At 26.5% G+C, this 27,746-nt stretch overlaps 1 protein-coding gene across 6 annotated transcripts; it reads left to right on the top strand.

Annotated features, from left to right (window-relative positions):
- On the top strand, nt 1-27,746 carry LOC118071660 (frequenin-1). Of its 6 annotated transcripts, XM_035090919.1 has the most exons (9): nt 687-731; nt 2,850-2,876; nt 3,000-3,360; nt 23,999-24,023; nt 25,079-25,127; nt 25,215-25,304; nt 25,471-25,549; nt 26,211-26,299; nt 27,484-27,746. In XM_035090919.1, exons 3-9 carry the CDS (start codon nt 3,297-3,299, stop codon nt 27,685-27,687), a joined length of 600 nt encoding a protein of 199 aa, XP_034946810.1. In that variant the 5' UTR covers nt 687-731; nt 2,850-2,876; nt 3,000-3,296; the 3' UTR covers nt 27,688-27,746. The 6 variants fall into 6 exon arrangements, with proteins under 6 accessions (XP_034946807.1, XP_034946806.1, XP_034946809.1 ...); XM_035090916.1 differs by lacking the exons at nt 687-731; nt 2,850-2,876 and adding an exon at nt 1-193 and having other exon boundaries at nt 2,904-3,360; XM_035090915.1 differs by lacking the exon at nt 687-731 and adding an exon at nt 1-193 and having other exon boundaries at nt 2,850-3,360.

Genomic DNA, 27,746 nt, shown 5'->3' with positions numbered 1-27,746 from the left:
AGACCGCAACGTCATGACGAACTTAGTCTTATATCCTTTTCTTACACTATCGTATTCTCTTCTTTACTTCAACTAACATTCAATCAGTTTTGTGTAAATAATAAACATTATCTTATGAATGAAAAAAACCTCTTTCATTTATCAACATCTCATCTAGACAGTGATTATTATTTTTTTCAGTGATTATCACTTGGTAATACACACGTGTTCTACCATTTAACTATCGTTTAAGAAATTATTTTTTCATGTGAAAATACTTGCAGTGTTTATTTGAGTGCCGCGTATTTTTTATTCAGATCCATTCTTCCATTCCACTGGGTTTTTATCCAATCAAGATCTCCAACGTCAATATCTACTTTCATTAATTGCTAGATATTTATTTCAAATTTTTCCAGCTTTGATTTATTTTTTTTTTTTTTTTCGTTTGTTGATTTAATAATTAGAGTATTTTAATTGATAATAGTTAAAGTGAAATCAATGGTATTTAGTTGAATGGAGAATGAAATAAATAAATATTTTTTAGAGTAAAAAATGTCACACCCCCATCGAGGCCATTCGAGCTCCCGGTAATGGGCCAAGGGCGAGAAATTTGGTGCACGCGGTAGTACCAATCGTTTTAACTCTCGTTTCTATCCCCCTGATACTATTAAAGATTTATTTATCTCTTCCACCTCTTTCCTGTCGAAAAAGACTACATGGACACTCTGCGATGTGTAGTGGTCGTTAAAAAGGTACCAAAATTTCGACTGTCTCTTTGTGAACAATAAATATTAACTGACTGGTAATTTTAGTATGGTAGTTGACTCTTGATTGCAATCGACCGAATGAAATCATTTTTTTATGTCTCAATAAAATCCGATTAAAAATAGTTTGTGTGGAAAAAAAAAAAAATCTTAAAAAAAAGTGTTGTAATAAATTACTTGCTAGGCTATTTAATGGGGTAAAGTAGACAGTCGTGGTTGACAAAATGCTGATAAAAGGTCTAGCTGATTTATCACACTTTGATGGAGCATTCTTTTTGAATTTTAAAGGTTAATGTTTGTTAGGGTTGATTAGTTGGATTTTTTTTTATAGAAGTAAATATGTAAAATTATTGAAATGTCAAATTTTCTTTCTTGAGATTTTCTTTTAATACAAAATTCACTACAAATTTTACATTAAGAAGTGTTTTAAATGATTAATAAAAAATAATTTCTATTAATTCAATAAATTAAATCAATAAATCCGACATAATTAATTAATTAATGAATATGCAAAAAACTAATGTATATATTTAATAAAAAAATATTAATTTTATTTCAAAGGAGCCAGGGTATTTTTTTAATAATTCAACAAATTCAAATATATTAATGAGTAAAGCTCCAGGGTTATCTGAAAGTCATTAAAAGTATCATCTGTTTTAAATCACTAACAATTTATTTAAAAATTGTTATTTAAATTTTTCTAAGAGCTTTTCTTTCTAATATTTGTCCTAAAAGTACACTCATTTGATAATAATTTTTTTTTTTAAAGAACTTGGATGGTTTTATTTTGTTACTCAACTTTCTATTAGACTTAGACATATAGAGCGAAAAAAAATAACCAAAGATAGTTTGATAAAAAAAAATAAATAATTATTCGTGCAATTCAAATACTCGAAGTTGTTTAACAATCTAGTATTCTAAACCATGACTATCCACAGAACAAAACGAATTCTTTTAGAACGTAGATGAGAAAATTCTAGTCGTTTATTACATTTTTAAGTATCATTATTTCTAAACTATTTCTTAATTAAATGTAGAGTTAAATTTATTTATAAATAAAATATATCGATATTATAAATCATCTGATTGTTATCTTGTTTAAAACAAAATTAACACAAATTTATCATTATCCTAACTGTTGCACATTAATAATATTTAACGTAAATAATTGTAATTGATTTAATTAAATTTATAACGACAACTTTATTTAATCTCATTTGGATTGCTGACAGGATAATGATATCAAGTTTGTTTGAAAATAACATTAAATTTTTTTAATAAAATTGAAGATAAATAAGTATTAGCATATTCTAAAGGAAGATATTTCCTTCATAATGAAAATGTTTTCTGGCAAGCATACAGGAAAAATGAATAAAAAATTATTTTTGGTTATTTTCTTTATCTAATGGATTCCTTTTCAAAATTTTATTCGAAGAAATTTAATAACAATAAAAATAAACGAGTACTTGCATCTTAGAGAAAGGGAAATTTCCGGTCTCAAACACTTCAATTGGATCGAATTGAACTCACAAGAATGTAAGGAAGAAGGAATTAGAATAAAAAGTAATAAATTTACTGTCAATATGTAGTGGTAAACAATGAAAATTTCAAAAGTTATCTCTGAATATTTGCGTCTGTATATTTCACTTCAGTAATTTATGATAAATTTCTGTCAACGGATATTAAAAAAGTTTCTTCATTCTCAAATTATTTTTGTTTCCTTCTCCACTTAATGACATTAAAATAGGCCATTTCTGTGCTTGGTCAAACAATACTTAGTTTAATTGCAAAGTAACTGGTAATATTTTTCATTAGAACATGAATTTACTATAAACTTTATTTAATAGAATAAAAAATGTGCGTTTTAAGTCTTTTGTATACAACCCCTACGAATTTTTCGACCTTTTATTTCAAAATTACGTAAAGTGGGGGATAAGAGCACGTATCGTACACGGAAACTTTCCGACATTTTACGACAAAGTTTTAGACTTTTTCTCGCCTTTCCGTATATCGGCAAAACTTGTCGAATCTCTAGATATAAAATGTCTCTCTCTTCTCAAGATATTTTTAAATTACTTCAAGTTTATTTAATGTAAATATTTCCAGCTATTTTTATCTTCTGTAATATGACGAGTAATTTTTCCATTTGAATTACATCAGATAGAAAGAATTCAACTGAAAACGATAGACAGTGATAAAAATTTATTGCGAACATAAACTATTTTTATGAAACGATACAAAATTGACTTGTTTCAGAAGTGAGATTTTTGGATAAACATAAGATAAAGTGAAAATAAATTGTGTAAAAAAGAAACAAAGTTTATGAATCGTGGAGGAAGTAAGATAAAAGGGGAAATTTATTGAACATTTAGTGTAAACGATTGTGATTGAGTTTTATGGATAATTTGTTGACTAAAAAATGTTTAAGAAAAAGTAAATCAGTTAAATAAAAGAATTGTACGACGCAAATTACCTTGGTCAGACGGAACAAGTCGACGTTGATTAGGAAGGAAGGATAAAAGAAGTTGTAAAAAAGAAGACTGCCTTGTAAAAATGGGAAAGAAAAATAGTAAACTCAAACAAGATACTATAGATCGTTTAACTACTGATACGTATTGTAAGTATCAATGTTAAATTTATATTCATAATCATTATTATCTACTGAGAAAAATTATTTTATAAAAAAATTTTACACTGAGAAAAAAAATTTGAAATAAAATATAATAATAATTAACAACAATTATAAATTAATAATTAATTATTACACTGATAGAAAGGATTTTTAATACTTACAAAATGATTTTTTAACCGACAGAATTTTTTTTTAACTGTAAACAAGTATTAGGATCGTAATGTTTAACTGTAAAATATTAAATAAGCAATGGTTATAAAAAAATTACTTGTTTGATAGTAAAAAAAGTCTTAGTTTATCGTGAAGAGAAATTTTTACTGCACCAAAATCTTCTTCAACAGTTGAGAAATCTCTACTGTCAGTGTAATTATTATTAATATTTAATTAATTAAATATTTTTAGATGCTAATAAATATGCTTCTTTACATGCTTAAATTTGTCTCATCATTAATATAATTTATTTTTTGAAATCTTGAGCTACAATTTTTTAAAATTTATCATTCCAAGTAACCATCAGAAATGAATCTTTAAATATATTTCATAGCAGGTATTTAACCTTTTTAATTTTTTATTAAAAAAAAAATATTACTTGTTCACAGTAGATTTTTTCTCAGTGTATAATTAATAATAAAACTCCTTTTTTTAGAACTATATCACATAAATTCATTTTTAAAATTCCCTGATGGTAAAATAGTTTTTGAAACAATTCCTAATTTGTTTAACCCAGATTTTATTTTTACCTTATCACCTAAAAATAAAAGAACAAAAATATATAATTAACACCACAGAAACTGTCTACAACAATTCATGGCAACAATTTCGATAATAATAAATCACTTTGGTATGGTTGAAATAATTTTATAAAAATGACAAACATTTTAAAAAGCTATTTAAAACAGATGTTGAAATCAAAACAAGAATTCATAACTTTTAGAGTGTTATCCATTCTCGTGGATGGATTGATAGACAAAGTTCTGAAGCTCATTTATATGAGTAAAAATTTATTCAATTATACATTACGATTATTTATTTCATCCCGCGTATCATGAAAAACAAAAGATGTATTGTTGTTGCATTCAACGTGTTTTTAGCTTTAAATGTCAGCATACATCAATATATATTTTTCATCGAAATTCACTTATGGAAATTTTATAACAAGAACCCTTCACAATAAGTTATTCATACACTCAGATTAATTTATTGATTGCATTTTCTTGTCACTTTTTTTCTGTTTTTCATTTACTCTGATTTCAAATTAATATCATACTGAAGAATTGAGATACAGTGGCTTCCAAAAGTTAGTTAAAATATTAAGGCCGGCTTGTACTAACCTCAAATCACCTCAAATTGTTTTTCGCCAATTATAAAATATTCATTCATTTCTTCCACGTGAAAGTTGTTAATACGTATTTAAAAAAGTGGCATACAGGGTGGAAAACAAAGTTTCATACAACAAGTGCAGTAATTATTGCATAATAAATTGTTTTCTATTGGCCAGCTGATGACAAATACATCCGCCATGACACCACAGAATTTTGTAGATGCATGTTTATTTTCTTTTTTTTGTTTTTAACCGTCATAAATTAATTATATCAATAATATTCACGTCTTTCATCTTAGAATACAAATTCAGCTTTCAATTAAGACCTGAATTGAGATAAAACATCTATTTTTGACGATTTAATCTGCCAAAAACTTTTGCTAGATATTTTGTCTAACTTTGGGAAAGCACTGTACATCAATATGAAAAATTTGATTGCTATTAGATGCAGTTCAATTAGCAAATACGTTAGACATAGATCAAGTTGAATAAATATCAATTAAAACAACCCTGCCTGCTACATTGAAAAATTTTTATTCTGACTCAGTCTAACGATTTTTGTTCATAGAAACATGGAAACTTTTCATTTTTGCAAATTGCTAATTTGATCTACTGGTTGGAAAATTTGTACCTTCTCTAATAGAAAAATTTCTAGAATTATCAATCACATTTTAATAATATACTTTGATGATATTGCTTATCTTTTTTTGCTATTCTTTGTTCAAGTTTAATTATCACTTACATAAATTATTAATGACAAAGAGTTTTTTAACTGACCTTTTATTAAAACTATAAATATTATTGCATGAAATTTTTAATAAAAAATGATTGATTACGCTGATTCAAAATGTATCTCTATTTCCTTGGAATACACAAATATTAATTTTCTTCCTTTTTTGCGACCGCAAAAGGTTTACGAGTGACAGACCAGAAGTAAAAATTTATAGCAAGAATGAAGCCTTGAAGTTTGTTCCTTCCAAATAATGTAAACCCATTTGGCATTCCGATAGAAAAAAAAACTTTATCAGCATAAATTTTTTTTTTGTCATGAAAAAGTTTGTAAGCTATATATATTTGACTTTTGCTTGCACATATGTGACACTCAATATAGTTTTCAACTTCACAAAAGGTGCAGCATGCAGAAAATACATAAAGTTGAAAATAATAATTGAATATAATAAAAGAAACTGAACAAATTGTATGAAATATATAAAATACATAAAATAATATAGAAAACATTTGTGAATAAACTTAGTAACATAAAGACATCAATAATAATAATAATAATAATAATGTAAGTAATTTAATATAATTTTATCAGTTGGCAAAGTTTAACAGATGCATCATGAGCACCAACATGAATACCCATGTTATAAAAATCATTGTTCGTATGCACGTAGGATTACCAAAAAAGGGATAAAATGAAAATAGATTGTTCTCAAGGACAAAGAAAGAATAAAAGCAAAAAAAAAACGAATAAAAGATATTTTCTACGATCGTTGTTTGACCTGAGCCAAGTGAAATCGAACAAAATGTACTCGGACGTGAATGGAAAAAATTTGGATGTAAAATTGAAGCATAAACGTCCTTGACTGGCAACAGAAAAACAATATTCTCCAAGAAACCTAAGAAATAATAAATGATGAATGAAAAATCAAACAAACAATCAAAATAAATACAAACATGAGAAATGAATTCTTATCGCTGTGGTAAAAACAAGTACTGTATTATTTATTATCCTGAATCCTAACTGTTTTCCTGTTTTAAAACTGAACTTTCCTAACCTCAAATCACCTCAAATTTTTCTTGTGGTACTACAAGATTTTTGTTAGCTTTTTTTATGTAAAAAATATTTATAAATATTGAAAAAAGTGGCATTATTCTAAATACTCCTAAATATTTTTTAAATAAAAAAACTTAATAAAGAATGCACGGTTTGACGAAAAAAATTGAGGTGATTTAAGGTTAAGTAAAGACCAGCTTTAATTCAATAAACTTTTGTGTATGAGGATTTAGTATTGCTTCAAATAGCAAATTTTGGCTGTGATTTTCTATCATTTTGTTCGAGTTTGCAGAATAGATGTAACATCTGTGATAACTCACACCATTCTAGTGATACATATTGTGGTATAACTTTGGAATAGTATTATAAATTTAAATAAAATCTATTTTTATTATTTCATTTATCTATCAACTATTTTATTTAGTTAAAATAATCATTTACGTGCTATAATAAAATTTTCAAATATTTTAAAAATATATTTTTATAAAGCAAATTTATTTATATATATTTCTCTACACTCTGTGTAATTAATTAATCAATAACACTGGCCAACACAGATTCTCAGTACAATTTCAATTATTTTTCCTTTTATAACATAATTCTAAAATAAAGACTATTAAAAAAATAAGAAGGAAATTAATAAATAATGAGGGGAAAAATTATACATTATTCTGACTAAGAAGAAGTAATTAAGTATAAAATTATAATAATTTTTATCAGAAACCTATTAAACTTTGTATTTATTATAATGAGGAAATATTTTAAATAACAATGACGTGATAAATGATTAAAATTATAATCATTAACATTAACTAAATATCTCATTAAAGTTCTCCAATTAATTTTCTCGCGCTCGTTTTTTGCTGTTATCTAATGTTTTTATCTTTATTTTATCTTAGGATATTCTCATAATTCAAGCAAACGAATTAGCTGCAATCCATAAGAGTTAATAGCGAGGATGAGAAATAAAAAATCTAAACCACAAAAATAAATTGTTATGCTGTTGTATAATGTGTATAAAATTATTTCTTTCTCAATTTTCCAACAGTCGAGCAGGAAAATAAATGAATAATATTAAAGAATAGAGCATTTTTATTCCTTCTATATTCTTGCATTAAAAAATTTGGATATTTTATCCTGACAAAAAAAGGCTTCCTTTTGTACAAGCAGTACCTACGTGGTAGAATTATACCGTTATTTCGTACCTACAGCTGGATTACATGAAAATCCGACAGCTATGAGAACGTTAGTTCATTTCTTGGTTGATTTTATACATACGATATTTCATGACATGAGTCTAACGTATATATATATACTCATGTTTCCGCGTTTTATTATTCATCCTCTTCACTTTGTACAGTTGACTGTAAACTGTTCAAACTTGTCGAGACTTACTCGCACCGATCAATGAGTACTGCCATATACATTTATTTGTCTTTTTCTTTGTTATACGCTATCTGTCCTTCGTAGTAATAAGCAACACAAACTTGGAAAATTATTAATTTAGTACTGAGAATCAAGTAATTTGCAAAAGTATTATTATGGGTACACTCAACACAGCAGGTTCTTTCATGCTCACTAATGATACAAATTAAGCAGAAATATATTCGAGAGGGTATTAACTTTATGAATGATCTTATTTTCTCTTTTTGATATGTAATATAGAAAATGAAGTACTTCAAGGAAGAACTTGATGATATTATTATTATTTTTAGTATCCACATATTTATTTGAGATAAAAAATTATCCCAAAATATGGCATAAAATTTACCCTGCAGTAGAGTAAAAATGGGACACAATAATCGTGATAGATTTTTTACTGCAGAATAGAGTAATTTTTACCCCTGCATAAAGATAAAAATTAAACTTTTGAAGTATCAGTTTTACTCTTGCGCAGTAATATTTACTCCTGTTATGTAGTAATTTTTTATATAACAATAATCATTTTTATCCCACTTAAGTGTAAAAATTAAACTTCTCCAGTGTAAATTTTATTTTACACTGGTATTTAGTGATTTTTTACTTCGAAGTCATTTTTACCCGAAAATTACCTCTATGTAGAGTTAATTCTATTTACCTGGAGATAAAGATCGTTAAATAAAATTTAGTGATAATCTAAAAACATTTTTACAACTTTATAATTATCTTTTTTAAAGCGTGAAAATGATATTCATTACTTGAAAAATATTACTCAAGACCGATGTAGACACTATCTTCACTATCCTTTGGATGGAGTGTCACGTAAGTCATTAAAAAAATTTTATTTAGATGACTGATATTTAATAAAAAAATTTTATATTTTCTTTTTAAAGCACAGTCATTAATATTGATAGCATTCGTGAGTTAACAGAACATACTAAACTAGTATTTGACTTTTATTCAGTAGTTTTACTGAAATAAGTAGTATTATCGAATTTCGTTCCGACAATTTTATCTCCAACGAGTTTAAATTTTTAATTCACTGGTTGATATTCAAGCAAGTTAATAGGATAAAAATCTTTTTTAGAATTGTATCTATTTTTTATTACACCGACTAAATTAAACCTTTATAAATAAACTCTCGTGATTCTTCTCCAGGTAAATTACAGCAATCGTTATTTACCGAAATTTAAAATCACATGGCCCAAAATGGGATTGGTTGAATTTAAAAAATCTTAAAGTTAAATAACATAAAATTATACTTTTAAATTTATTTCAATTGCATAATATATAATACTGATATACATAAATACTCGATTAGTCATTTTAATAAGTAGAAACCGTAAATGTTTAGTCAGCCAAAATGTTCTATTATTCATAGCAAATAATTTTCATGTGCTTTAAAGTTATTAAAATTGATTAAATTTTTCTTTGATGTTGTTACCTTTGAAGTATCGAAATTTACAGCCACTCAAGGTATCTAATGTTATCCTACGTAAGCAATACTTGTAGATATATAACAACCGATCGATATGATGATACTGAAGAAAATAAAATAGCCTTTTATGTCTTCAAGTAACTGGGCATTTTTTTATTCACATAACCTAACAATACTTTGGACTCTCCATAGTCAGCCCCTTCCTCTTTATAATAACCGTGACTGTAAACCAGTTTTATTATTCTTCATTTATGTGTTTGCACGACGATAAGTGTCATATAAAACATTCAATGTTTTCGTATAGAAAACTTTTTCACTTAAACTGATCGAAAAGCTCACATTAACGATCCTAATGAAGAGTAAAGGTTAGAAATGGAATTTTCAATCAAACCTTGAAAGATTACATCTCGTCGAGTAACAAAGTAATTAAAATGGCTGATTGAAGAGAAATAAATCGAATGACATACTAACGATAAACTTCCTGATTGAGCCTAAAGTCGGAAAATTCATGTTAACTCAGCTCTGTTAAACGAGAGATAGTTATTTGAACAATTGGATACAGAGTCAATTACGACACGTGAATAACGAGGTTGTGAGTAAGGTTTTCGAGTACTTGCATTTCAGTGTTGGTCTACCAACTTAATATCACTCGTAAGGGATTTTAAGTTTAATTGTTTGAAACCTAACAATCTGACAACACGAGAAGTTTGTGTTTTATGTCTGTTATAAAAGTACGATTTAGAGTTTTTATAATTCATTTACTTGCTGTCGAAAAATTTGCTCAATCTAATTACGACAAATCTGTTGAAATTACTTGAAAATAAAATTATTTTCTATTTGTGTTAAAGAGGGCAGTGCAGTTGCTGATCTTTACAAATTCGCAAGGCTTGGCTTTACTTAACTTCAAATCACCTTAAATTTATTTCGTCAAATTGTGCAATGTTTATTGGTTTTTTTTAATTAAAAAATAATTAGGAATCTTTAGAAAAGTAGTATACATAGTGAAAAATGAAGATTGATATTTTAAATGTATTAATAATTGAAGAATAAATAATTCTTTCTAAAAAAGTATTAAACGAATATAAATATTAAATTTGAGAGGTTTATAGTTATTTTTGCTAATTAGAATTATTTTTTTTCATATCTTTATTAAAAGAATTCAGTTGATGAAAAAATTGTTGAATAAAAAAAATCAGTTGGAGTTGATTTATTATATTTAAGGTTAGAAAAATGAAAATTAACTGAACCTAGGGAAAAAGATGTGTAAGTACCAAAGAAAAATAGAAAATGAAGTTTTATAGAAAGAATAAAAATTTTGTAATAAAATAAAGGATAAAGTCGAAGGATATTTGATCTTTTTTTTCGAGATCTGATCTCAAAAACTCAAACGAAATTTTTTTATTCCAGAAGCATACTTCACAAAGGTCTACAAAAAATTCTCATGCCCTTCACAACATTTAAAAATTCTCCTGTAATGTTTACACGCTCTACTTGTACGCAAAAACAGCCTGAAGATAATTGTTCTCTCGAATTACTACATCTCTATTCAGTTTTCAGCTCTCTTCCTCTGTATCTTGCTATTTTTCCAAATTCATGTCAACTACAGACTTCCTTTTACATTCTGTTTCATACACACTACTGTGATTCTTTTAAATCAACTCTACAAGGTGAAGAGTGTTGAAGATCTATGTACAAACATGGAACATCATTTATAAAGGATAAATAAATTAATTAATAGAGTCTTCATGAGATATTTTATACGTAATGTACACTGAAAAAATAATATTCCTAAATTAGGAATAATTTATAGCAGACTTAAAGCAGTTTTGCCAGTAAAAATTTTTTTTCATCCATTTTTGTACAGGTATGATGAAGAAACCAAGGTAAAGCAAGTGAACTAGTTGGAGCTATTTCTATATAGAATAATTCCTCCACGACAAGGTCGAGCAAACAGACTTTTTTAAAACACAAAAAAAGGAACACTTATAGGAGAATTTAACGTAAGCTCAATGATCTCCTCTCTCACTCTTGCAATAACCATAGATCTGTCTGGAGAGCACTCAAAGTACCAAGAGCAAGCTTTGCCTAATACCAGTGGAGAGCCTCTAGAAAACAAAATCCATGGTATGCTTATGACCGAATTTATATGTAGAATATACATGACTTCTTCAAGTCATTCCAGTTTGTAGAAACTATACGAATAAAAAGTTGCTATAACAGCAGCAGAATCTTGATCAGTTGGTGTTAAAGATTTTATTTGAAAGACTTTAATAGGAGAAGTTGGTAAATGCTGGATAATTATGTTGATATATAATGTTAATATCATTATTTATCATCAAAAATATAATTCAGGCTGAATGATTACTGATATAAAAATGATCTGCTTCGCACTCATATCGAGTTTTCAACTCAGTTACAACAGAAATCAAGATTACTATAGAAACAGATCCACCTCCATTATGGTAACAGAATATTTTTTATTATGTAATGAAAAATAAAAATGAAAAACTGCTAGTATAATTGAAACGTTAATATCAATTTCATGAAAGAGTGAGTTGAAATAACTTAATCATAAAATAAGTAATTTACCATGAAAAATGAAGCGGCTTATGTATTACCTCGTTCCGTCATTGGAGGAATAAAATGCTGCCCATAAATTATTTCATGGTGCTTGAAATAATCCGTGCAATAAACAGGAATAAATGTGAGGAAAAAGTATCCAATGAATTATGATAACTACAGCATTATTTTTATAATTATAAACATTCAAATGATTGAACTGTTGAACTTAGTTCTGAATATTCTGATAAATTAATCAAAATAATTTCTATTTTGTCAATTTTTATCAAGTATCAAAGTCTCAATAGGTTGATTGACTGATAAATTTTTTGCTATTTTCAATTAAAAAATTTATTCGATCATTAACTTTCAATTAAACCACAAAATAAATATTCTAAATTTATCAGATCATCAGCATAGTATTTTGCCTTTGATCTATGATGACAGTGATATCCTATTAAATTAATTGATTCGTTTGATCTTGAATTAATATAATCTTTTAACCACAAATGGAAATAAATTATCACTTCATACATATCATTCACATTCATAAATATTCGCATGTTATCTTATCCTATTTTTAACCAAAAAGCTGTCATAAAACTCATATAATGTAAATGGAAAAATTTTTACGTAGATAAAAGCCAACATTTGTCGCGTAAAAAGTCATCATTCACCAAAGAAGAGTAAAAGAGAGAGAAAGGATAATGATGGACACAAAGAAAGTAAAAAATACGCAGGGAATACCTGTCGTATAATAGCATGTCATGATAAAAATGTTATCATCTACTACAATAAGTAAATGGCACACTTTAATTGTGGTAGGCCACATAAGAGCATTAGATCCCCTGGCTTTTGGCACATGTCATAATTTTCAAAGTAAAATTGGCAAGGTTTATATGTAGGTACGCTTTTTGCAAAAAAAATAAAAGTTAAAACTGTTAAAAGACAAATGACAAGTCGTCGATAAAATAAGTCAGAAGAGTTGCAGTAGCTTTCTGAAAGTAGAAAATTTTTTCAGTCTTAACATGTCAATTTTTGACATCAAGTCATCTCTTGAATTTGATAGATAAAGAAATAACATTTCTACAATACTCTAGAGGTTTGAAAAAATTTTTCTAGCTTTTTTATACTTAATGTCAATTAAATGTTGATAATAAAACTTCTAAAGAAGCTTCTGTTGATGATTAATTAATGAATGTTATCATAAGAAGCAGTCAATGAGGATATAATTAATGAATTAATTATCAAAAAGAACTTTTCATTCTATTTATTGGGTAATTGATGAATTTATAAAGAAAATTGAGAAGTTGGATATCTTTGCTAACAAGTATGCACAACACTCCAGATGAAAAGTAAGCAATACCATTAAAAGTAGAGATAAGATTCAAGGAAATGGAATCTCCAAGTTTGATCGTCTAATGGTCAACTCAAAGTAATGATTTTTATTCAAGTTCAATCAGGTATATAGATGTGATGAGCACTGAAATTGTCCTACTTTAGTTACACCTACACAAAAATGAAAGAAAAAAGATTGAGAAGGATTCGCCTCACCTTATCCCATCTTTCTTCATTTTTCAATACCTCTACTGCTGCTTCTATTTCTACCACAACCACCAATATTCCTACCATTGAGTTTTATACACATCAACAAGCAATTTACTGAGAATTTTACGCAAAAGAATAGCCAAAGCACAGAGCTAAGGCTTTTAAGCTTTCAAGAAGTATCTGAGAATCGTGAATCGAAGTTTAACTTGACCAACCCATTTTTATCCTCTTTAAAATATCCCTTGACACGAACTTGGGAGGATCCTAAGCTCACTGTGAGTTCAATTTTTTTTTTTTTTATTCGAAAAGTTTTTCTATAAAAGATAAAAAATAGTGCTTCTTCCTTTCTAGTGTAATGTATATTAATAAAGCTATAGCACTGCTTTTGTTTTCTTATTTTTAAAATTCATATTAATTATTTATATTTTAAATTTATTTTTCAAGCCTTTACCAATCCAACAGTCTTAATAATAATTACTATTAAAACTATTAAAACATATTTCCATAATTATATAATAAAAACATATGTTATTTACTAAGTTATTGATATTAATTATTTTTATTCTAATAAATAATGCAACATGAATTGATGCTATTCAATCTAAAAATTAATTGAGAAAAAATATTATTTTATTTAAATACATTTTTTGATAAAAAATGTTTGACTTTTTTTCATTCATTCAAGAATATGTCAAAAAAGATCTAGAATTTTATTTCATTCAAACCAGTTTTTTCTTTCTAAAACTATACCATGTTTTAATCCTTTGAAGATCTTCCTCTTTTTTACCACATTCAAGTTCTCCTACGACACATCTATACTGTCATCTATTTTGTGAATTTTAAGCTCAGCTTGTGTTAATTACAGTCGTCAAGTAAAGCATGGACGTAAAATGAGATAAAATCTTTTAGTCGCATAACGAGAAAGCAAAGGAAGATAAGAAAATAAAAGAAACAAGGAAATATCTATATTGTTGTACGTTAAAAAATTGTCTTTTTACATAACGATGACCCAATTTAAGTAATTTATAACATTTATAATTTATAAAAAAAATTCTTAATCCATGATTTATATTTTAGTAATCATTTAAACCTCAGTTAAATCTTCTACTCCTCGATCTACAGTATTTGAATAAAAATGCACTCCTACACTTTTTTCAACTGAGAAAATAACAAATTTATGAAGAATCTATTCATAAGAAAAGGCGAAGGAATTTAGAACAGACTATAATTCTCACTCATCTTTAATATTAGAGAACGTAAGCTGATGCATATTCTACTTCACCGAATCTATTAACAACCAGAATAGTTTGATACTATCGACCGATTCATCTAATAAAACAATTACGTCTGCCCCTTTATCTTATTCAAACTCAATCTTTAATGAAAATTCCAAATTAATTCATTCATAACACGTAGATAAAATTAAAAGCTTTTACAACAATAGCACTTTTTTTTGATCAACTATTTTTTTATCAATTAAATACATTATATATAATATTATTATTAAATTTATAAATTCGCATTAGAGTTACATCAAATGATTTAATCCATCATCGATTGATTAAACTCATTAGAAATAATCTCATGCACCAATTCACTTATGTAAATTAATTTTCCAACATTTGCACCAATAAATGATCGTCAGAATTGAGAAAAAAAAGGTAATTGAAACAATCAAAATTAAACTAAATAGATTGCATAAATGTTATCAATTTTAAGAAATTCTTTACATGGTAATAATTTATCTAATTAATTTCATTGAGAGGCTGATTCAATAAACTAGATCATCAGCTGGCAGAGAGTGTAATTAAATTCTCTAGCACTAAAGGTTGAGTAATGAAAGGGTTGGAATGAAATAGCGAATTAAAAAGAATGTCTATTTTTTGTTTTTTCTTTCTCTCCTTCTATCTTTTCTTCACTTTTGTTTTTTTTTTCTTTTTTGTTTAGGTAAGAACTTAAAAAGTAAGTCGTCTAAGTTCGTTGACAAAAGTATCAAGTTATTGCGTGTTAAGTGAGTGTGCAGCCAGCTTTTTTCAACATTGCATGAGATAATCCCCTTGGAAAGAATCTTCATTCGCAAGTACATTCAACTGATTTTATCATGAAAAACAAATTGAAGATTAAGACTTTAAAGTCTCTTTAAAACAACGATAATTTACTATAATTAATTCGTATCATGACTCTTAACGGTTTAAGCCATCATTCTGGAGATCAGTAGATTACAAAAGATCAAATGATAAAAAATTTCTATCGTTATACCGAGCAATCCAATCGTTGGAAAAGCTTATTGCTTGCTATAAAATTGACATATAAGACGATAGATCGTTACTTCTTTCATCTTCCCTCATCGTGCTACCAGTGGAAGGTCAAAAACGAGCTCGAACGATAAGGAGAATTGGAGAAACACACTTTGACATTTCTTTTTCAAAAAAAGATTTGATATTTATAGACTGTAGTCCAATGACTTAACTACGTCTAGCCATATAACTTATACCTCTAGATGATGTGATTACTAGAGTTAATGTGTAACATGGCTATTTTTACCTCTGAAAAAAAGAAAAAAATATTTTATTACCTTGATAAAGAGAATCTAAAATAATATATAAAAATTTTACTCACATAATCCAAGCTGTCAATATAGTTGCTGGTGAATCATTGCTTTTTATTCGCACATCTTTCCTAGTCATCCTATTAGCTGCAACAAGAGATTTGCTGCGATAAACTAAATCGACCAACAATTGATAGGATTTATTCACTACTAGCATTTTTTGTTCTACATATGAATGGCATTTTTGAATAATAAAAGAATTTTATTACTTTATCAATTCAGTGGTATATCAATGATATCATTTAGAAATTGGAGATATTGTTATAGAAAAACATCAATGCTAGATTATGATGATTATCTCATTTACACTCATTGTTTTTGTATTATAAAGTGAAATCCTTTTAGATGAATCTACTATTCAATCAGATGCGAGCCTTAGAAGCTCTTTTACTATTCCTTCCTCCTTTTTAGCAGCAAATCGATCACCAGCAATCCCATGATATCTCCATTTTCTCGTCATATCAATCTAAATAACTACGCCCGACAGATATTCCTTTCTTTACCTCTGATCGAGATTGAACTATCCTATCTATTCTCTTCCAATTGGCTGGTAAAGCTCACCATCATTCTAATAGCATCTATGGCTATGCTATAATCCTTTAAGTCATACTCCCAAAATTCGCCAAAATATTGTATGTACGTTGATAATACTGAAAGCACATTTATATATAAATCTATGTACAACATAAACTTTTTATCCTATCATGGTTTTCTGAGCGTGTAATATACATTTTATGTAAATATAAAGTACTCTTTTTCCTTGACTATGTATAAGCATAAAAGTCGTATAGTAGTTTTATTGAGAAAATGCTTAGAATTTTTTATTTTTTAACTTTTGTAACAATTTTTCTTCAAAGAGAGAAACATCAAAGAGATAATAGAAGTATACATAAATTTTTATTGATGTTGATGTTCATATTTTATCAAATAATCACTGGTTTTGAAGTATTTAAATCACCTGAATGATAACTATGATTTGTTTCAACTATTTTTTTAAATTATTTCAATCGAAATATGCAGAGATAAAAAACATTCCAGTCTTTATTATTCCTGGTAGATACTTAAGGAAATGAAAAAATATAAACAATGCTGAACGTGTTGGGAAATAAATTAAAAAAAGTATTTGAATAATGGAAAGGTGATCTCAGAATAAAGTGAAATAAATCCCAGGCCTAGTGGTAATAATTAAAAACAGAGTGAAAAGAAACAATAAAGAACAATAAACCTAAAGTTCATGTAGTAATGTGAAGATTCTAAAAACAATAATGGGTTAAATATTTTAGTAAAAAATTAATCAATAATTAGAATAGATGTTGAGAATCTAAACAATTAATTTCGATTGTCAGAAATGGATTATTTAATCCTAGTGTAATTTAAACTAATTACAATTTTTCGAAAGTTTAATGACAAATAAATTCGATCTAATTCGTGGTGAAACTACACTAAAAGCCAAATGATCAAAATTACTAGCAATTTACGTATGTCTTTGGTCAGCAAGTTACTAATCCCATTATTAACGAAGCTTAGTGCTCTATAACATCAGTGATTTCAGCTACAGAAGAGAGAGAGAGTAACATGGTCCGAAATAACTTCTAAGCCTTGTCACACTTGTAGGGCAATTTGACAGCAAAATAACTGTCATTGATCATATAACAAACTGTTCATATGCTATTGAACACCCAATATTGATTTCCAAAAGTATTCAACATTGTAAATATAACACAAAAAAAATTTCCTGAAACACATAAATGAGGAATTATTACTATTACACTGAGTAATAATATGAATAAGTAAATTAGCAAAAACAGAGTTTATGAAAAAAATAATTTGATTTATCCCTGCGAGTAAATATATCACCACCAAGTACATCTTATATATTTTATGATAAATTACCTCATCCTGTATGATCATAAAAAATTTTACGATGCCTGGAAAGTAAATTAAGAACCTTGAACCCATAAAAACAACTCTAGTTTTTATCCATCAATCCTTTATAATTCTTGTCTTTTAATCCCTCGTATATCATGGTTCTCTCCAATCAGGACTTTAGAATAATTGACTTATAAAATCCACGAAAACCTTTAGGAAAATGATCGAATAAAAATTTTTTCCAAGTTTATTTTCTTCTTCATGATCTTAACTACTGTCTAGTTATCGAAAACTTAGGTGATTTTATGAAAGTAGTCAATAAAGAGACTAGCACTTATTTCTAACGACTTAATAAAAAAAAAATGTCATTTATAAAATGAAGTGGAAAGTTTTCAGAAACCGTGTATAAATGAAAAAAGCTTCAATAATTCACTAACAATCAGAGAAAAGTTTGAATTCATTAAACCAGTAGAATTATGTTCAAAAATGAGAACATGCCAGAGGGTAACGTGTGATCTATAAATTAGAATAGACTTGACACTTTAATGAGACAAGAAAAGAAAGAAATATTACCAGGGAATTATTGAAATGACAAATGGAACACTGAAAAGCTTCTGTCAACATAGTTATATATGCAATGAAAGACATGGATTTTCATTTAAAAACTAGTCTTCAATAAATATATAGCTAGACAACTTCGATATTAGCTAATTTTGTTCTGGATAAGGCTGCCTTGAGGCTAAGAAAATCCTTTGCTCACTTCTATGCATAGTGACATAGATAAGATCTTTCAAGTTTAATATCCCCATTCAATTTCAATTTTTTATTCATATAAAATTAAATATTTCATAGCTTGTCAGGTCATATAGAAAGCTATATTTTACAATAAAAATATATTTTTTAAAATGCAACTCACTTTTTTATATTCAATACATTTTCATCTTCGGTTTGCCATCACAAAATGCTTTATGAACATCCATTAATATCACAATAAAAAGATTGAAGGAAATTTTTAATACATATTTGCAAAATGATACTTCATATTGGTTTTCAGTAGATTTTTAAAATGATTAAATATTAAAATTTTAACTAATAACATTGTCCATCATATAGAAGATTGTATATATTAAAAATAAAAGAGTGTTATATTATTTGTTGCTTGGAATTTTGTGAAATGAATCAAAAGATGAATTTTTCATCAATGAAGATTTAACTCCAGTCATAAATCAGGATTATATAGTAGGATGATAAAAATCCAAAAGTAAAATGGAAAATAGCTTTATATTGGGAATATTAATAGAAGCCTCAGCAAAGACATCGACATATCCTATTATTATAGAATGTACTTTTCTATATGAGATGACCTTTGGTAATAATAATTCTAAAATATGAATATTTTAAACGAAGATTACATCATGAATATCTCTTTTTGCATTTTATCTATTAAAACTACTATTCAATATCATTTTGAAGTAATGCCAATAAACACATCAATAACTGTATCATAATATCTTGGATACATAGATCTTTTTAATAGTTTTACAGTGTCGTGATGTGATAATATCAAATCAAAATTACTACACTCTTATAAAGACATGGAACATATAATATAACTTTACCTGAAGTTAATAAAAATTAAATGCGGTGATTTAATATCAATCAACTTAATCTCGCTTGATTTATTTGACAGTTTCCTGCTAAATTAAAGTGTTTCAGTTATTTCAAATTTTCTCATCAATTTCATCATAACTAGATTTAATTGAAATTCATTAATTCAAATTATACTTCAATACAAAAGATTTTTTGAACAACTTTTGCGATGGAATATAAATTAATTCGTTGAAACATTTTGACATAATTCAAGTCACTTCTGTCATTGAGAGCCATATTTCCATCTTCTTAACCATGGTTTTCAAACTTTCTTATTCACTGATTACTATTCAAGTAGGTTTTTTACCTATAAAAAATCTTTAAGCATTATAAAATGAATTTAAATGTTATACTTACTTGTTATGATACTTGGAAAAAAATTTTAAACTTTTATTTTAATGAAAGTATGTTCATAAAGTCTATTGTAACGTAAAACTATTTTAAGTAATGAGTTTACTACATTATGAAGTAAATTCAACATATTATAATGCTGATAATAGAACTTCTTTATGATCATTTTATTTATATATGAAATGTTAATGCCATATTGATTTTATTCAAATAACGTTCATATCAAACCAAGTCCAAAAGTGGATTGGAAGGACAAAGAATGATAAAAGGACTCAGAAGAAAGAATATCAAGACCAATAAGAAAACTAGGTGAAAGGAAATTATCATATAAACCATAAAGTTTTGTCACCATATATAGTTACTTTTGATATTCTTCAAGTTACGTATTACTTGTTTTGTACCTCTACATTGCTATAAACTTTGCTATAATATTTAAATAAGAATTATTTATGCTTTAATACAGAAGTTTAATGTGCGTGTATAAAACTGCGATCATTAATTAGAAAAAGTTATACCTAGAGTGTAAAGAATAAAGGTATTGTATGTAGGTGGTGTGTTCCAAGTTGTCCAAGTTGGTCTAGTTAATGAAGTTTTCTTTTTGAAGTAGAACGTAATATACCAGTGATACAAACTTCAATTGATGGTTGGGTGAAATGGGCAAAAATTTTCAAACTTTTTGCTACAATTTTGAAGTATAATTTATTATGATAATTATGGTAGTTAATATTTTTTCAAAAAAAGTTTGGAATTGAACTTATTCATGAGTGAGATGTACAGTAATGCTCGTCATTGTTTGTAGAACTGGTCAGAAGCTTGGATTAGGTGGCAATAAAGCAAGTACTCAGTGCACAGAATTAGAAATGATTAATAACTGAGAGCTTTTACTCGACTTACATAAAGTTAAATTGATGAGAAGTAGTTGAATTTATGAAAAAGGTCATTTACTTCAATAAAAAGTATTTTCATCATTCATTCGAACAATAAAACTCTGTTGAATAGAAGATATACATGTAAAAAAGATCATGTTATTAAAAGTTCTCATTAGATAGACCATTTATAGCTCATTATTGAATATTAGAAATGAAGTTAAAAGTATTAAGAAATATTTCAAATTTTATGATACAAGTATGTCCTAAATGCAAAACCTCATACCTATTAAGAAGCTAGATTACATTTTCGAAAATTTTCATTAAACTTTAGTAAATAATTCAAAACTTGTGGATTATACTAGTGTGTTGTAACAATAAATTATAAACTTAATTCTTGCACAACAACTATAATCATGATAATTATTGTTCATATAATTATTAGGGTGAAAACAAATTACAATACTACTAAAGTGTCTACATTAGTGTTCGAGTTAATTAAGAAGAAATACTGAAGAAAAAAATAAGTAAAAAAATGAGAAGCTAATAAAAATACTCATTATATTAAATGAAAAAATTTCTAATAAAAAACATTCTTTGAAGTAAATATTTTTATCTTATATCTCATGCTCTTGGGAATTGATAAAGAGTTTTTTTTTTCATTAAAATAATTAATTGGACTTATTAAACTATTGCTTCTATTTAATTACATTCAATTATTTTACTTTGTGTATAATTAATAATGAAAAATAAAATTCTTTTCATTTAAGTAATGTTTTAAAAATAAGTTCATTTAAATATTGTTTCATAATTAAATAAAGTAAAATATGACAAGATAAATATTTTATATAAAAAAAAAAGGAACTTGACAGTAATAAAAATAAACAATGTAATTCAGCAAAGAAATAACTTTCATGTTAAATTAGATATTCATCTAATGTTTGTTTTATTTATTATGTCATCTCGATAGTATTAAGCATTTGTATACTTTCTAAAGAGTTAAATTATAAATTGAGTACTAATCACAATATATCTCTGTTGTAATTTTTTTAATGTCTAAAACGATTGAGAGATCTGTTGAAAAATTAATTACAATCTATAAATAAAACTATTGATGCATATTGAATATTTTTATAACAAATAAACTTGTAAGAGAAACTTTTAATTAACAGTCCATCAGTTTTCTCGTATTTTCAATAAACTAGATACAATAATCACATGATGGTGAATTTAAAAATCATTATTGATCATACATTATTCTTGAAAGTTCAAAAAAATGGCATAAACGTATGAAAATACTTGGATTTTATAGTTTTATAAATGGAAATAACAAAATTCAAAAAAGTAAATTGACAAATGAAGAATAATGTTTACGATCATGAGAAAATATGATGAGAAAAAGATCTAGAATGAGGGGGTAGCATAGTCCACTTGCTGTATATCTTGCACTCCTATCCTCCTACTCGATTCGATTAATGGCTCTATAAATTGCAGCTTTATGTTGACAGTCTAACTGAGTTATAAAATTGTAACCTAATACCCTCTCTACAAAGTACAGGACATGATTAATTATTTAAAATGAAAGTTTCTCTAGTTAAATTTATCTTTTGATGAATTTTCAAACTTTTCATCATTCTAAATCATACAAAGTAAGACAATGTCATTAAAAAAATTTTTACATCTCTTTAGAATATGATAATTACATTGAACTTGAATAGAAAATAATTATATTAAACTTAAAAAGATGACAGTTATATATAAAAAAAAGTAAATTTTATTTATAAAAAGAGAGAAAATATGAAATATTAACAGTGTGGATGTATGTAAATACAAACAAACTAATGTATTTTTATCGTTCCACATATAGAAAGCAATGTTGATAAAAATGTTGACATATATCTGGAAAATTAAACATATCATGTACAGTGACTACTAACACAAATATGTACTTGGGGTTATTTCTGGAGAAAAGAGTTAATTGAAATCATTATAATTTAATATTTGAACTATTATAAGACGATAGCAATTCCACTTCAATATTATACTGACGATAGATTCAAGCGCAGACTCAACAACATCTGATAGAGCACGAATCAATTAATTAATTACACGTATTTCAACCACATTTTCTCTTCACTGAATAATTGCTCTTGTCTAATGGGTTATTGTTGTTGGCAAATAGAAGAGAAAAATCCAATTTTGTAAAATATACCAAACAAAAAATACTTGAACAATAATACCATGATTATAGATAAATTCAAGATTCATTGGTTTGGAAAACAAAGTGGTAGTTTAAAAATTATTCTGAGAATACTAAATATGATAATGGAAAACTGGAGATTAATTCAATTAAATTCCAACTTTATTTCTTAAATTACTTTTAATTGTTTCTAATAAATTTATAGAGATTTTTTTCTTTTTATTTCATTGAAAATTAATATAAAATTTTCTTTAAAAAGAAATTTTTTTAAAATAAATTTCCTTCAATCTAGAGCATGGAGAGCTTAATAGAAATAGAATGGGATTGAAAATAAAATAATAATTGGAATTTAAAAAATTAAATATACCTTTTTTAGTCATCATGAAAATAATTTTTTTTTCCAATCATTGAATCTATCCTTCATTGCTGTGTATCAATATAAATCGTGAGTTCACACTATCGAAAAATTTAATCGTTTTTCTTATCTACACCTTGAAATAATCACTTGGTTAAATGTTAAAAGAAAGTAGGTTATCGAGTATTCGTTTGTAAAATTCGACAAATCGAAGAATTCCATTGATGTATGAAAAAGAATGCATTTTCAATTTCTCTGATCACAAGAGCATTAAAGCCATTAAGCTTGTAAGTAAGAAGAATAAAAATAAAAAAATCTACTCAAAGTATTAATTAAAGAATATCAGTAAATCAGAGATCATACTATAACTTTTGGTCTGTGTCCACTATTTTTCTTTGTCTTTTAGTTCAAGTTGCAACTTAGTTTACTCCTTTTTTCTTTGTTTGTTGACCATCTTCATCTTCTTCTTCTTCTTAGTATATATTCTTTCAACACACCTGAATTTTTTGTGTACATTCTTCTTCATATTTCACTCCTTTACTTTACTTTTCACTTTACTCAATCACTCCGTGGCCTTATTTTTACTTTACTTTTTCTTGAAAATTTCATAAAACTGTGACATATTTATTTAATCATCCTTATTTTGTTTGTTTCAGTCACTGAGAAAGAAATTCGACAGTGGTAAGTCCATTCTCATATTAAAAAGTAATGCTCTTGATCTATTTATTTCATCAGCACTTTTTGAGTCATGTATATATTAAAATAAATAGAAATACATATTCGAAGCAGAAAGAATTATGAATTTAACCAACAACACCTTATTAGCACTCCTTTTTGAATTATACAACAAATTCAACTTCAAAAGAATTAAAACCAATTTTATATCTGTTGTTTTGAATTCTAGAAAGTCCAAATCCACCAACATATTCTGATTAAGTTTGTTGCATAGAAGTTGTATGAATCAGATTATACTGACCATCTGCTTCATCGAGAATATGATCTATTATCATAACTCATATAATACAATATTACTGGATCTGTAACAGACAAAAGCAAATTTAATAACACACAAATGTATTTCTGATATCACAATGTAATAAAAATATATTTAATTATTCACACTATACCTTTTAGCATTGAAGTAATCAATTCTCGTTCGAATCCAAAAGCTATCCATTTAACTTAATGATAAAGAACCTTTTGAGAATATTGAAATACAGCATTACTTGGTGGTAAATTAGTGAGTCGAGTTTGTGTTATTTATTTACGAGCAATAACGGTGCTACATGCTAAAAAGGTAGTTGTTGAACATGATCAAAATGACATTAATGACAGTTCTGTCAATATGCACCATACATTTGATTTTACGATAATGAAAACTGGTGTATATCATTTTCAAAATATCCAATATTCAAATACATCTAAACAAATGGTAGATGCTATGAAAAATAAATTATTAATTTTTATGAAATACTTTGTTGTGATATTCACTAGTTGTATGTAGATAATTAATATTCAGTCAACTGATATTGACCTTTAAATAAATTTTGTCTTGTAATAAAATTCTTTAAAATATATTTAGTATTAGAATAAAAATAATTCTCATCACTTAAGAAATATTTATTTTCTGTTTGGGTTATTTTATTTAATTCATTTGCTTTTATTGGTTTATTTAAAATTGTATGTTTAAGAAAATTCGTTTGAGACTTTGAATGATCAATAAAACAATTTTCCAGGCATAAAGGATTCCTCAAGGATTGCCCTGATGGACTTTTAACAGAACAGGTACACTTTTTATCGTATTCAATAGATGTGCATCAGCCATTTGTTGAGTGATAAAAATGTCTTTACTTTGCTTTTCACTTTTTCCAGGGATTTATCAAGATCTACAAGCAGTTTTTTCCACAAGGCGACCCATCGAAATTCGCGTCACTTGTATTCAGAGTTTTCGATGAAAATAACGTAAGAAAACTTTCCTCTCTATAATACTCTTTATCTCTTCAATTAATTTTTTCCTACTAACATTTTACTTCTAAATTCTTTTATCTTTTTTTCATTCAATTTATAGCTTTATTCTACTTGATTCCACTTCTTTTTTTGTCATTATTATTTTTTTCTCTTGTTGCAGGACGGTACAATAGAATTTGAAGAATTTATCAGAGCACTATCTGTCACGTCTCGAGGAAATCTCGACGAGAAACTGCATTGTAAGTGCATCTATATTTTCTCTTAGTTTGCATTATTCAGATAGGATGATTTTGATGACAGAATGAGCAAAAATGAGGAATGAAAAAATTCCATGAAAAGTCAATTATTTCAATTTTCAATTCACTTAACGTAGTTGCAATGAACACAAAGCAAACAGTAAATAAGCTTGTTTCCAGTTAATTAAAAAAATTTGTTGCATAGAAAAATGATGTGGTGATAAATTAATACAGTTTGCTGTGCTTTTACATGCCAATAAAAAACTATGAATTGTCGTTTGAATCTTTAATTATGTGAAAAAATTTCATTCCATATTTTTTCATGGTCACATCAATTAAATGACTATTTAGATTTTGAAAAAAAAAATACTTTTTCCAGCTATCTAAAATAACCATCCAGTATTGCAACAATAAATAAGATAATTCCTACAACTTATCAATTCTTTCAGTGTAATAATGAACTTATTCTTAAACGTTCACTTTCGTTCTTCTTTCATCTTGAATTATATATTTAACATAAATTTTAAAAAACATTCTAAACCACTTGTTGATGTTTCGTTTAATATAAAAATAATATTTTAAACGCTAAAGATTTGTAAAGAATAAAACTGATATTATTTAAACTGTTTTAAAGGTAATGTAATGTAATTATTAAATATTACAGGGGCTTTTCGATTGTATGATGTCGATAATGATGGCTTCATCACACGCGATGAAATGTATAATATTGTAGATGCGATATATCAGATGGTGGTGAGTTTTAACTTGGCTTTTTCACGTTCAATTTTTATTTTATTTCATTTTATACTTTACTCTAAATTATTTCTATTTCCTGGTTTGAATTGCACATAAACCGACGTCGAGGTAATAAATAGTGGTCTAGAGGTAACGTTGGAATTTAAAGCACGTGTGTGGGATACACTTATTTTACTGTAAACGTGTTAAAAAATGGAATTTTAGAATACAACCGCAAATAAGTGTGTAGAATGCAGAGAAAAATTTTAAAACAAACGTTTGTGTGCTTTATTGACTTAACATTTTTTATCGATTTAAATTTGTATATTTTAATAAACTATAAAATCGAATATTTAAATTGTTTTATAAATAATATTAAAGCATATATTTTTTTTATAAAATGTAAATTTATATATTCTAGAAAAATCTAAAGGGAAAATTAAATTTTTTTTAGACAGAACAGATTTGGTTATTTTTTTGTCTCCAATTAATACAAAATAGACTGAGAAAAATTTTAATTTTAGCAGAGAAATTCAATTAAATAAAATATTCTTTTATTCTAGAAATTTTTTACCAAGATTTTTTTTTTACTTAATACAATTTTTTTGTTATCAAAAATTTTTTTATTTTTTCTTTTCATAAGTACACGGTTATACATGCCGGATTTTATTATTGCTGTTAAATGAAAAAAAGAAGGTACATTCTTTTATGAATCTAATATCTTTGTTATTAAATAACAAATTTATTGCGTTTCTATCAAATAAATTTTCTTCTTAAAAAAAACTATCAGCAAAATAAAATTCATATCTAAATCATGAATTAAATTGAATGCACATTATTTATAAGATGCAAGCATAAAGCTTTCACATAGTCAAACAACTCAGACACAGAATCTTGATAATTTATGTGAATGTGTATGAAGTTAGATTACGAGCCAAGGTACACATTCCCTAGAAGTACTGATACGACATAATGTTCAGATGTGAATTCAAGCATAGACTAGATCTTACTGAAAGCGGATTATACATTAACTAAAGACACGAACAACTAAATTTATTCCTAAGAGATTAATTTGCCTATATTTATTTATTCATTTATTCATAAACGATAAAGATGTCATACTTTTTTTAAATACCCTTTAATTTTTATTTACCGCCATTTTTCAAGATGATAATTTTCCATTGTTATAATATTTTATTTAGGGTCAACAACCGCATGCGGAAGATGAAAACACCCCCCAGAAACGAGTGGATAAAATATTTGATCAAATGGATAAAAACCACGATGACAAACTCACCCTTGAGGAGTTTCGGGAGGGTAGCAAAGCCGATCCAAGGATTGTCCAAGCTTTATCACTTGGTGGAGGAGTAGAACAAACACAACAACAACCGCAACAACAACAATAAATCATACAAAAACAAATAAACTCATATTTAATAAAAATTATTGTCACACGTACAATTAA

This window comes from Chelonus insularis, unplaced genomic scaffold (genome assembly GCF_013357705.1).
Source record: "Chelonus insularis isolate UGA/USDA-ARS -01 unplaced genomic scaffold, ASM1335770v1 contig_88_pilon, whole genome shotgun sequence".
Lineage (NCBI taxonomy): Eukaryota > Metazoa > Arthropoda > Insecta > Hymenoptera > Braconidae > Chelonus > Chelonus insularis.
Note: the sequence above shows the minus strand (reverse complement) of the source record. Positions and strands in the feature narration are given on the sequence as shown.

Excerpts from the sequence above, each read along its gene's own strand:
- LOC118071660 (XM_035090916.1), top strand. The coding sequence starts at position 3,297 with ATGGGAAAGAAAAATAGTAAACTCAAACAAGATACTATAGATCGTTTA. Across the intron at positions 3,361-23,998 it reads TTTAACTACTGATACGTATT|TCACTGAGAAAGAAATTCGA; the intron begins GTAAGTATCAAT and ends TGTTTGTTTCAG. Across the intron at positions 25,305-25,470 it reads GAGTTTTCGATGAAAATAAC|GACGGTACAATAGAATTTGA; the intron begins GTAAGAAAACTT and ends CTCTTGTTGCAG.